General features: G+C 34.8%; 1 protein-coding gene across 50 annotated transcripts in view; it reads left to right on the top strand.

Annotated features, from left to right (window-relative positions):
• Nucleotides 1-12,139, top strand: part of CSPP1 (centrosome and spindle pole associated protein 1) — a 110,451-nt gene that overhangs the window by 57,081 nt on the left and 41,231 nt on the right. For 41 of the 50 annotated variants that reach the window (XM_086336708.1, XM_086336693.1, XM_086336702.1 and 38 more), the window contains 3 exons: nucleotides 4,693-4,822; nucleotides 6,637-6,784; nucleotides 11,239-11,391. In XM_086336708.1, coding sequence (XP_086192834.1) covers nucleotides 4,693-4,822; nucleotides 6,637-6,784; nucleotides 11,239-11,391 — 431 coding nt within the window. Of the gene's footprint in view, nucleotides 1-2,891; nucleotides 2,902-4,692; nucleotides 4,823-6,636; nucleotides 6,785-11,238; nucleotides 11,392-12,139 lie in introns of all 50 variants that reach the window. The other 9 variants (XM_086336709.1, XM_086336681.1, XM_086336680.1 and 6 more) reach the window with 2 other exon arrangements.

The raw sequence follows: 12,139 nt of genomic DNA, 5'->3' as shown, positions 1-12,139 counted from the left end.
GTTAGGAAATTGAGAAGTATGAGTTCTTCAAAGTTGTTTTTCTTTTCCAAGATTCTTTTTTGACTATTCTAGATCCTTTGTATTTCCATGTGAATCTTACTTGGAATGAGCTGCTCAGTTTGAGATTTTGATGGAGAGGATATAAAATCTGTAAATCTATTTAGTGTTCAGTTCAGTCACTCAGTCGTGTCCAATCTTTGCGACCCTATGGACTGCAGCACGCCAGGCCTCCCTGTCCATCACCAACTCCCGGAGCCTACTCAAACTCATGTCCATTGAGTCAGTGATGCCATCCAACCATCTCATCCTCTGTCATCCCCTCCTCCTCCCACCTTCTATCTTTCCCAGCATCAGTGTCTTTTCAAATGCATCAGTTCTTCGCATTTGGTGGCCAAATAAGTATTGGAGTTTCAGCTTCAGCATAAGTCCTTCCAGTGAATATTCAGAACTGATTTCCTTTAGGATGGACCGGTTGGATCTCCTTGCAGTCCAGGGGACTCTGAAGAGTCTTCTTCAACACCACAGTTCAAAAGCATCAATTCTTCTGTGCTCAGCTTTCTTTATAGTCCAACTCTCACGTCCATACAGGACTATTGGAAAAACCACAGCTTTGACTAGACGGACCTTTGCTGGCAAAGTAATGTGTGTGCTTTTTAATATGCTGTCTAGGTTGATCATAACTTTTCTTCCAAGGGGCAAACGTCTTTTAATTTCATGGCTGCAGTCATCATCTCCAGTGATACTGGAACCCAAGAAAATAAAGTCTCTCACAGTTTCTATTATTTCCCCATCTATTTGCCATGAAGTGATGGGACCAGATGCCATGATCTTCATTTTCTGAATGTTGAGGTCTAAGCCAGCTTTTTCACTCTCGTCTTTCACTTTCATCAAGCAGCTCTTTAGTTCTTCTTTGCTTTCTGCCATAAGGATGGTGTCATCTGCATATATGAGGTTATTGATATTTCTCCCAGAAATCTTGATTCCAGCTGTGCTTCATCCAGCCCAGCGTTTCTCATGATGTACTCTGCATATAAGTTAAATAAGCACAGTGACAATATACAGCCTTGATGGACTCCTTTTTTGATGGGTTTCTTAGCATTTTTCTGTATATATAATATGTCATCAGTTAATAGAGGTTACTTCCTTTCCATCTAATGCTTTTTTTTTTTTTTTTTTCTTGTTAAATTGCCCTGACTAGAACATCCAGTGCAATGTTGAATAGATATTATGAGAATGGGCATTTTCATTTTATTCTGCTGTTAGGCAGAAATTTACCCATTTTGTCAAGATAATCTTACTATCTTGGCATCTAAGGCATTCAGTCTTTAACCATTAAGTATGATGTTTGTTGCAGATGTTTCATATCGCTTTTATTAGCTTGAGGAAGTCCCCTTGTATTCTTTGTTGATTCAGGAAGGGGTATTTGGTATGTTCTTTCAACATATTACTGAGTTGGAAATTGAATTTTGTGAAATGCTTTTTCTGCGTTTATTGAGATATCCTGTGGTTTTTGTTCTTCATTCTGTTAGTATGGTGGGGATATATTTATTAGATTCAGATATATTAAATCAACTTGCGTTCCTGTGGTAAATCTCACATGGTCAGCGAGTACAGTCCTTTTCATATCTTGCTGGACTTTTCAGTTTATTAATTTTTTGTTGAGGACTTTTGTCTATGTATTCATGAGTGATACTGGTCTTTGGTTTTTGTTTTCTTTTGAAGTCTGTCTGATTTTGGTATCAGGATGATACTGGCCTAATAGAATTAGTTGGATGTGCTCTTCCATTTTCTGTTACTTTGGAGAGTGCGTTGTGTGAAGCATTGTTAATTTTTTCAGCTAGGTAGAATTCACCAGGAATCCAGTTTACCCTCATCTTTTCTTTATGGATAATTTCCTGATTACTAATTTAATCTCTTCCCTTGTCATTGGTTAATTCATATTTAAAATTTTTTTCTTGCACCAGTTTTGGTAGTTTGTTTCTTTCTAGAAATTTACCCATTTCGTCAAGATAATCTAATGTGTTGGCATATGTTGTTCATAGTATTACAATCTGTTTTATTTTTATAAGGTCAGTAGTAATGTTTCTTATTTTATTTTTTTATTTCAATAATTTTAGTCTTGTTATTGTACATTTTGACTAAACATTTGTCAATCTTGTTGATCTTGTTAGTGAATCAGCTCTTGGTCTAGTTGATTTTCTCTGTTGTGCTTTTAGTCTCCATTTCATATTATTTCTCCTTTCATCTTTTTGTTTTCTTCTTTCTGTTTCCTTTGGGTTCAGTTTGCTTGTATATTTTCTAGTTTTTGAAGGTGGAAGCTTAGGTTATTGATATAGTGTCTTGTTTTTTAATATGTATATATTACAACTAAATTTTCCTCTTATTGTTTTAGCTTCTTCTTTAAATTTTATACATTATCTTTTTGTTTTCATTCATCTCATTATTTTTCAGTTTTTAATTTGATTTGTTCATTGATCCATTTGTTAGTTTGGAGTGTGTTGTTTAATTTCCATATGATTGTGGAAATTTTTAATAGAGCTTTAATATAATTTCATTGCAGTTGGTGGAGAAGGAAATGGCAACTCACTCCAATATTCTTGCCTGGAGAATCCCAGGGACAAAAGAGCCTGGTGGGCTGCCGTCTATGGGGTCCCACAGAGTCAAACATGACTGAAGTGACTTAGCAGCATTGCAGTTAGAGAACATATTTTGTATTTTTTTTAATTTATTAAGGTTTATTTTAAGACTGAGGCTTATAACATGTGGTCTGTGCTGTAGAATGTTTCATATGCACTTGAGAAAATTAGCATTTTCCTGTTGTTGGGTGGATAGTTCTATCAGTGTGACTTAGATATAGTTGGTTTATAGTTTTGTTTATTTTCTGCACTGAGCTCCTGTGCAGTTGTTTGTTATTAGAAGTAGTGTATTGAAGTCTCCAGTTATTATTTTTGATTTATTTCTCTCTTCGGTTGTGTCAGTTTTTGTTTACTGTGTTTTGAATCTCTGTAGCTATGTGTACATCTGCTCATAATTGTTATATCTTACTGATAAGTTGACCCTTATCAATATAAAAGATTCCTTTTTTGGTTCCAGTAATGCTTTTTCTTTACTGTTAAATGTAGCATTCCATTTTAATTCTCTTGCTTCTTTTAGTATAATTTGTCATTTTCTTTGTGGTTTCCTTGCAGACTGAAATTTATGTTTTTAATTTAAAAGAACTGAGTTCATATTAACACCGGTTTAATTTCCATAATATGTAAAATGTTTTCTCCAGTATAATGCCATTCCTTCCCTTCTTGATGCGCCTATTGCATACAAAGTATATTGTTATATATTTAAGCTCATCAATAGTTTTTAACTGTTCCTTCTTTCCTTTATGTAGTTGTCTTTTAAATCAGAGAATATAGCTGCAAATAAAAGTATATTAGTAATATCTTTAACCTTTACCTATGTAGTTACTGTTAACTAGTCTTTATTCCTTTGTGTTTACTCCGGTTACTGTCAAGTGTTTTTTATTTCAACCTGAAATGCATCATTTACTATTTCTTATAAGACAGGTCTGTTAGTGATGTCTTCTCTGAATTTTATTTAATAATGTTCTAATTTCACTTTTACTTGTGAGGCATAGTTTTCCTGGATATAGACTTCTTGGTTGACTTCCCCCTGCCCCCATCATCTCTCTGAATATGTCGTTTCCTTGCCTACTGGCCTTTATAGCATTTCTGATGAGCTGTTAATCTTACTGAAGATCCCTTGTATATGATGAGTTTTTATTTTCTTGCTGCTTTTGCAGTTCTTCTCTTTGACCATGATGTGTATAGATATGGATCTCTGAGCCTTTTTGCTTTGAGTTTGATGAGTTCTGTATACATAATTTCTAAGAAGTACAAGCCCTGGATTACCAGGGGAAAAGAAAAAAAAAAAATAAAAGGAAGGGTAGAAGGGGCCTTCAATTACTAGGGAATCATTGCTGTAACTTTACCCAACAGTTAGAACCTCTCACCTTTGACAAAATTCCCATCCCAGGCCTCCATAAACAGGGCAAGGTTTTAGGGATTTTATTAGTCTTATACCATCAATGCCATTAATAAAATCTATGACTCAGTGAAAAAAATTTTATTTGAGATAGTCAGACTTTTTACTACAATTATTTGTTTTATTCTTAAAATGGCTAGGAAGTTATTACTTTATTTTGGAGTAAACTTATTAAGTAAATCATTAGTTATGATATTATTTGAGGGACTTCCACTGCATTCAGAGAAGTGCATAAGTCATGTGTATATTGCTTGATGAATTATCACAAGTGTTTTTATTTGTATGTGAATGTTTTACTTGCGTGTAACTGCCACCTAAATTAGGAAATAGATTCAGTAAATTTGAAAGTTCCATTAATTTTGAAAGCAGAGATAAGGGGCATTTACTTAAAAATTTCTCTTTGAATTATAAAGAAATAATTTCTCTATTTTGTGTGTGTGTGTTAGTCTCTTGATCATGTCTGACTCTTTGCGACCCCATGGACTGTAGCCCACTAGGCTCCTCTGTCATGGGATTTCCCAGGCAAGATTACTGAAGTGGGTTGCCATTTCTCTATTTTAAATGTATTTATATGCCATGCTATTTCAAAGAAGTATTGCATCTTCTTCTTGTTTTGTCATAAAAGGATTTAAATTATTAATTGTGTATTTGATGTAGGAGTACAGTTGGACAGAATGAGCTGAAAATTACAAGTAATCGAGCAATAAATTCAGGATTGTTTTTTGAAGATAAACCAAAGCCTTCAAAACAGTCATTTCAGTCTTACCAGGAAGCTTTGCAGCAGCAGGTATCCATTCATTTTTTTCATTTGTTCATTCATGTAATGTTAAACATCTTATGTGTTAGTACAGTGGCCCTTTAAAACTCAGAGTGTGGCTGAGGAGAAAGAATTCCATTTATTTATCATTAAATGTGATAAAGTTTGATATAGACAGGCTGGAATGCATGGGATAGGGAGAGTAATTGCCTTGGCTATTAGGAGGGCTTCACGTGGTTGATGGCTTTTGAGTTTCATGTTATACAGTGAATAAATATGAAATTCCTGGTGTATTCAGGGAATGGAATTGATGTAGGAGAAGGGGCTGGAGTGTTAGATTATACTGGATTGTGAAAGATAGCAAGTAAGGGGTTTTCAGTTTCATCTTGTTATCTATCGACAGCCAAAGGGAGGAAATCTCAAGCCAAAGGGTGAAAGAAATATAATTGATGTGAGCAGATGTGGCTTTTAGGAAGATATCTGGTTGTGATGTGGACGGTTGGGAAAGAGATGTGGCAGAGAAACCTTTTAGTAAAACTATTAGGTAGTCCAGCCAGGAAGTAACAAGGTCCTGCACCAGGTGGGGAAGATGGACAGGACATCGGAAGAGACATTTCTTGGATTTCATTAATAGGACTTAAATTTAGGGACTGAGGAAAGAACAGGGCTTTAAGATGATTCTGAGTCTTGTAAGAGGATGATAAAGCTATGAACTCTTAAGGATAGGGAAAACAGAGGCAGAACACTTAGGGAGGAAGATGACATTCTATTGTGGTTTGTAATATTTGGAGAGAGTTTACTTAGGAATAACTGTATCAAATGTGTGGATTTTGGGAGGGAATAGTTATATCTTTTCCAGAGAGGTCCCTGGAATTCTAGGTTTATATATTCACCTGAGGTACCCTTCTACAAAATTCCACTGGGATTTCTTCTAAAGCTCAGATTTTTGTTCTGTTTTCTACACTAGGCAACCTCCTTGAAAAGTGGGCTTTTTAAAAATTACAGAATTACCAACATTATTTTTTTGTGTTAGGAATCTATAAACAAGAGACTGTATTTATCTGTTTTCAAATGAGCATATTAAAAACACCACTGACAGAACCAGAATCCCTAACCCTAGAATTTTTTATGTGATGACTTCCTTGACCTTCCTGAAGTAGTTACTTAAATTTGCTATGCATTTGGTAATGATTTTAAAAATAACTTTCCAAAATGTAGGTCTTTATTCATTGCCTATTTATATGTCTTTAAAGACCAACCCTGTGCTTACACTTGATGATGATAAGACCGTTTTGTGTGCTTTCATAAAGTGTACTTAAATAGCCTGGCATTCTCTAGAGAGCTTTGAACCTTCAGTACCTTTGAACTTTGGGAATGGAGTTTGCCCAAGGTAGAGTAGGTCTGGTGATGCGTAGGGAGTAGTTGGCCCACGTCTCAGAGGTGTGGGGAGTAGTTTGTGGCTGGCCAGGTACCATGAAAGGGTAGATGAAGAAAATGAAGGTAGGGAGAGTCTGTTGGAGCCCATGAAAATGGTGAGGTTAGGAAGGGAATAGCTCTGGGAGTTGGGAAGATGAAGTTGCCTTAGTCCAAGTGGCACCAGTGGCTGGAAAGGGCCCAAGTGACAGGATGTGAGGGAGTAGCAGCTATGTATTCCAGCTACCAAAGTGTTTTTAATTGTTTTTGCATATATTTGTGATATTAAATTTATAGTAAAGTATACTGGGAAAAAGTCTAATTTTCTAATAGGAAAAATAAAATAAAATATGATCTTAAAACTAATTTTTTGTATCAGAATACTTGTTAGCAGTTAGCATTTATTACAAATGTTTCTTAATGTTGTTAAGATTCAAGAAAGACAAGAAAGAAGAAAGAAAGAACGTGAAGAAAAAGAAGTATATGAAGCCAAATTAGAAGCTGAAATGAGAAGTTACAACCCCTGGGGGAAAGGTGGAGGTGGTGCTCCTCTGAGAGATGACAAAGGAAATCTGATAAGTATGTTGTTTCTATTGATTTTTAAAAAATATTTATTTGGCTGCATCAGGTCTTAGTTGCAGCATGTGGGATCCAGTACACTGATCGGGGGTTGAACCTGGCCCCCTGCAGTGGGAGCACAGAGTCCTAGCCACTGAACAACTGGGGAAGTCTCTGATTTGTTGTTTTTAAAAGAATCTAAGTTTAACTTTTAAAAAAATGGGGAGTAGAAAGAAGTGGGAATCATAGTCTGTAAGGAAAGGTCTCTTTTTATACAGCTTGATGCAGAAGAGGTATTTTGATAGTAAACATAATAGCATGTTAAAAAGCCTTTCTTCATTTATTATTATTACAAAATTTTCACCCTCTAATGATAATAACTCGATTGCAGAGAAAAGTTTATGTTAGTTAGCAAGTTTTTACCCAAACTAGTAGTTTGAATTTTTTTAAGTTTTCTAGTAAAAATAATAAAATCCTTACTGCAATATTTTTAAACTAATAAGGTGTCTTAAGTGATCTGATGTAGTTGTGGAAAAAGTGAAAGTTAAGTCACTCAGTCGTGTCCGACTCTCTGCAACCCCGTAGACTGTAGCCCACCAGGCTTCTCTGTCCATGGGATTCTCCAGGCAAGAATACTGGAGTGGGTTGCCATTTCCTTCTCCAGGGGATCTTCCCAACCCAGGGATTGAACCCAGGTCTCCCGCATTGCAGGCAGACACTTTAACCTCTGAGCCACCAGTTGAGCTCAGTTGTGGAATGTTATGTTTAATTCTTATATGCCATATACCCGCACAATGCAGGGGCTCTTGACAAAAACCTGGGCTCAGAAATGTTTGGCAGATTGCAGAATTATATTGATTTATCTTTCAATCATGTATTCTTAAAAATGTTTAATCTAGAAATCACACAACGGGCACTTTGAAAAGAGAGTTTTTGCAACTTGTTATATATGTTGGGATGGTCTTCAATTAGCTTAGAATAAAAGCAGAGAAAGATAATGGATTTTTAAAAATCATTTAATTAGAAATGGGAAACGAATAATTAGAAAACCCATTAGAGTGATACAAAGTAAATTTGATGTTCTTCAGGTTTATGCTTTGTTGTAGGGATAACTGAGTGATGCAGTCAGAAGATATTGGGGGTTGAATTACTAGAGTTCTTAATGGCTATGTCTTTGATTCTCTGTTAAAGATGGCTTTTTAAAAAAGATGTATTAGAGGCCCACTTAGATTAATGAGGAAACTCTTTTCTTTCCCGATAGATTTATTCCTTTCCTATATTCATCTCATACTTTCTTCACAATTTTGAAGATTAGAACTCTTATTCTGTTTATAAATAAGATGATTTTAGGTGATCCATTAAATATATATTTAATTTAATATATAAATTTAATTTAGGTGATCCATTAAATATGATTTAGGTGATCATATTTAATAAGATGATTTTAGGTGATCCATTAAACATATATTTAAAATTATATATTACTGGAATAAAATATATATTACTGGTTTTCCATTTATGGGTGGTACTGCAACATTTCCTTTGAAAGTAAAGGTATTTAAACGAAAAGTGGTCTAACAAAGAACTCCCGTTTCTCAGAGGCTTAAGGCAGTGTAAATTACTTCTCACTTAAACTGCATTTGATACTATTTGAGTGGTTCTCCAAAAGTTGACTTGGGAATCTGCCTCTTCCAGTGTGTCACTCGTACCATTTTGGAGTCTTTAATTTCTAGCTGCATAGACATGGTCCAGAGGATGGGAGAACAAGTTGAGAATTTTGATGGGGCCTGACCTAAAGGTGGAGAAGTATCACTTTTGTCTTTGTTCAATTGTTCAAACCTATTTATAAGGTTCTAAAGTAACTTCTTGGGAGGCTAGAAGGGTTTCTTTATACCCAGGCGGAGGACATAAAATTGATAAGCATCTACCCAGTCTTTGCTATAATAAATTTAAATTATGAATTGATAGAAGCATAATAGTTACCATGAAGGAAGTGCTTATGTAACAGAAACTTTGGGAAACACTGGAATAATTTCCTAGAAGTTTCCAGCTTGCCTCAAAAATTATTTCCAGTTCAGAGAATATAATTATAATGTCCTATATGTGTTTAATTGGTGGAAGTGAGTAGGTTAAGTGTTTGTTATTGAATTATAAAATATTATTTTAGAATTGCTTGACCTAACAGGAATGGAGCAAACCTTTCTGAGATTTTTATTTTTAATGGTAATGTTTAGTTTGCTTATTTAATGCTTCAGTTATGCCATGAAGTAAAAAAGGTGTGCTATTTTATCAAATGCAGTGGAACTGTTTTTTAATGGTATTTTCAAAGCAAGTAAACTTGAAGAATATGTTTGTTTTGTATTTAGCTGTTACATTTGAGAGAAGGAGAGGGAACCTAATTTTCCTATTATATTCCCAATATGTAGTAAAAACCAGTGTTTTCTTTTACTCCATTAGATGGCCAAGACCATATAACAGGGATTATGTTGGATGACTTTAATTCAGCTGCTGGCTTTTCTAATTACTCCTGTTTCGTCTTTCATCTTTTATTACAAAGAAATTAAAGAAATTGGATGTTCACCATATTCTTAGCTCTCTGAGAAAGATCTCTTTGTAAGGTAGTTATTAATAAAATATCAAAATCTGTTACCCATACAATTTTAACATAGCATCAACCCTTTGAGAGTAAGTACCTCTCATTTTGATTATTTGTAATACATTTAACATCTGTTTCCTTTCTCAGTTTTTTTAAAGTTCCCATAAAGAAAAAACCGAGTATATTCTACAGTGAGTGAATGGATAAACTGTGGTACATTCATATGATGGGATGCTACTTAGCAGTTAAAAAAAAGAATGAGCAGAACAATTTGGGAGGCTTCAAAGAGAAGACCTAAGGGAAAGAAGCCCTTTTACATACACATATATTCTCAAAATACGAGGAGCCTGATAGGCTGCAGTCCATGGGGTCGCTAAGAGTCAGACACGACTGAGCGACTTCACTTTCACTTTTCAGTTTCATGCACTGGAGAAGGAAATGGCAACCCACTCCAGTGTTCTTGCCTGGAGAATCCCAGGGACGGGGGAGCCTGGTGGGCTGCCGTCTATGGGGTCGCACAGAGTCGGACATGACTGAAGCGACTTAGCAGCAGCAGCAGCAGAAATGGAGAACAAATCACTGGTACCAAGATTATGGCTGAGGACAGGGAATAACTATGATGGAATTTTGGGGGGTGATGGGACTGTTCTGATTCCTGATTATGGTGATGTTACTTGACTGTGTATTAAAATTTTTAAAAATTGTACACTAAGAGAAAAAGTAAAAAAAAAATTAAAAATACTTAACCAGTTTGAAAGATAACAAAAGTATCTCATAGTTCTAATTGATTAATAGCAAGATTGTTTCATGTATATTTGATTAGGTATTTATATATTTTTTATGTATTATATATGCCCCAGTTAGATTTATGTTTGTTTTTATGTGATTTATTGAGAGACAATTTGCATATGATACAATTGACCCTTTTAATGTGTCAGTCAGGGCTATAAGTAATTCAAAGGCTTGATTGGGACTGGAGAATCTGTTTTCTCTATGGCTCCCTCACATGACTCAGGAGGCCCCAGTTCCTTGCCATGTGGGCTTTCCCTTAGAGCTCCTTAGAGTGTTCATTATGGAATGGTAGCTGGCTTTCTTCGAAGTGAGTGAACCAATAGATCTAGCAAGATGGAAACATAATGTCTTTTATGAAGTAGCCTTGAAAGTTTTATACCATCATTATGCAGAATCCTGGGCTTCCCTAATGGCTCAGACGGTAAAGCGTCTGTCTGCAATGCAGGAGACCCGGGTTTGATCCCTGGGTTGGGAAGATCCCCTGGAGAAGGAAATGGCAGCCCACTACAGTATTCTTGCCTGGAAAATCCCATGGACCATGGAGCCTGGTAGGTTACTGTCCATGGGGTCGTAAAGAGTCGGGGACGACCAAGTGACTTCACTATGCAGAATCCTTGTCATAAGAAGTAATCCACACTCTAGAGGAAGGGACTAGAGCTCCATCTTTTAAGGAATGTTTATATAAAAAAAATTTATGAATATGTTTTAAAACTCCACATGATATTTTTTCATTAGGAATACTAATGATGTTGGGTAAATGTCACTGTGACTTGTTTTGAATTGCTACTATTTGTTCTATATTTAGATAGTCAAAAGTTCTGAGGTAAGGTACATATAAATATGGTTTTTATGGATTGTCAAAAATGTATACACTCTTTAAGTTCTCTACTAATTTTGACTTTATTTTGTAACATTATTTTTGAAAAATTTCTTACAAGTTTTGATAATCTTGTTTCTGTTTTCAGGGTACCAAGATGACCATTTAAGTATTCCAGCTCTGGTCCTGTTGGTTCTCTTCATTTCTATTAAGCATATTAATTATAGGAATGTGTTTATTGAAATAAATGGCTTATTTTTTCCCTCTCAGCTGATTTGAATAGGATGCACAGACAAAATATAGATGCCTACCATAACCCAGATGCAAGAGCATATGAAGATAAAAGGGCTGTTGTATCTCTAGACCAAAATTTAGCCACTTCAAATGCTGAGAACCAAGAAGATGCTGCAAATAAAAACTCAGGTTTTTAATCATATATATATATTTTTTTACGTTTCTAAAGTTGTTCAGTAGCATTTCTCTTCTGTTCTCCAACAAAGTTCTTATTAAGATTTTGAGAATTTGGTTATTCTGAGTCAGAAAGCATAACACATTATTTATGCTATTTACAATAACTTTTCTATATAGGTATTTTGAAAAAATGAATAGAGAGATACATTTTGCTCCTTAATATTATACTCTGTATTTCTTCTCAGCTTTATTAGTTCTTATATATACTTTAGGTGCTGCTAACAGCTTTATTTTGCTAGTGGGAAGGAGATTTCTTAAATAGTTTTCTTCTTTTTTTTTTTTTTACCCATACAGAGTTTGGTTCTTACACCCATAAGAATTAGTTTAAATTAGTGAGAACATACCAGATGTTGTATATGATAAATTATACAGTAAAATTCATTTTTTGTTTTATAAACATTTGCGCTCCCTTATAAGCCACAGTGTACAAAGAAGTAAATAATTTACTTTGACTTCTGGTCACATCTCCCTTTCATAAGCATATACCTTTGGTTTGGTATTAAACAGGGTCCTTTAAAGATTCTGTAAATTAAAGATTATTCAGTATCTTTATGACTTGCCAGGAAAATTTGTAATCATCTTTCTTTATCAAGTATATGTGAAAATATGTTACATATTTAGAATTCAAGTGAAGTTTAAAGAATATACTACCTTATACTGTATTTTGATGCCTATAAAAATAACCATTTATTTACAGCAA

This window comes from Bos grunniens, chromosome 14 (genome assembly GCF_055505025.1).
Source record: "Bos grunniens cultivar Pamir isolate PY7600 chromosome 14, Bosgru_T2T1.0, whole genome shotgun sequence".
Taxonomy (NCBI): Eukaryota; Metazoa; Chordata; class Mammalia; order Artiodactyla; family Bovidae; genus Bos; species Bos grunniens.
The sequence above is the reverse complement of the archived record's forward strand: the minus strand, read 5'-3'. Positions and strand labels throughout refer to the sequence as shown.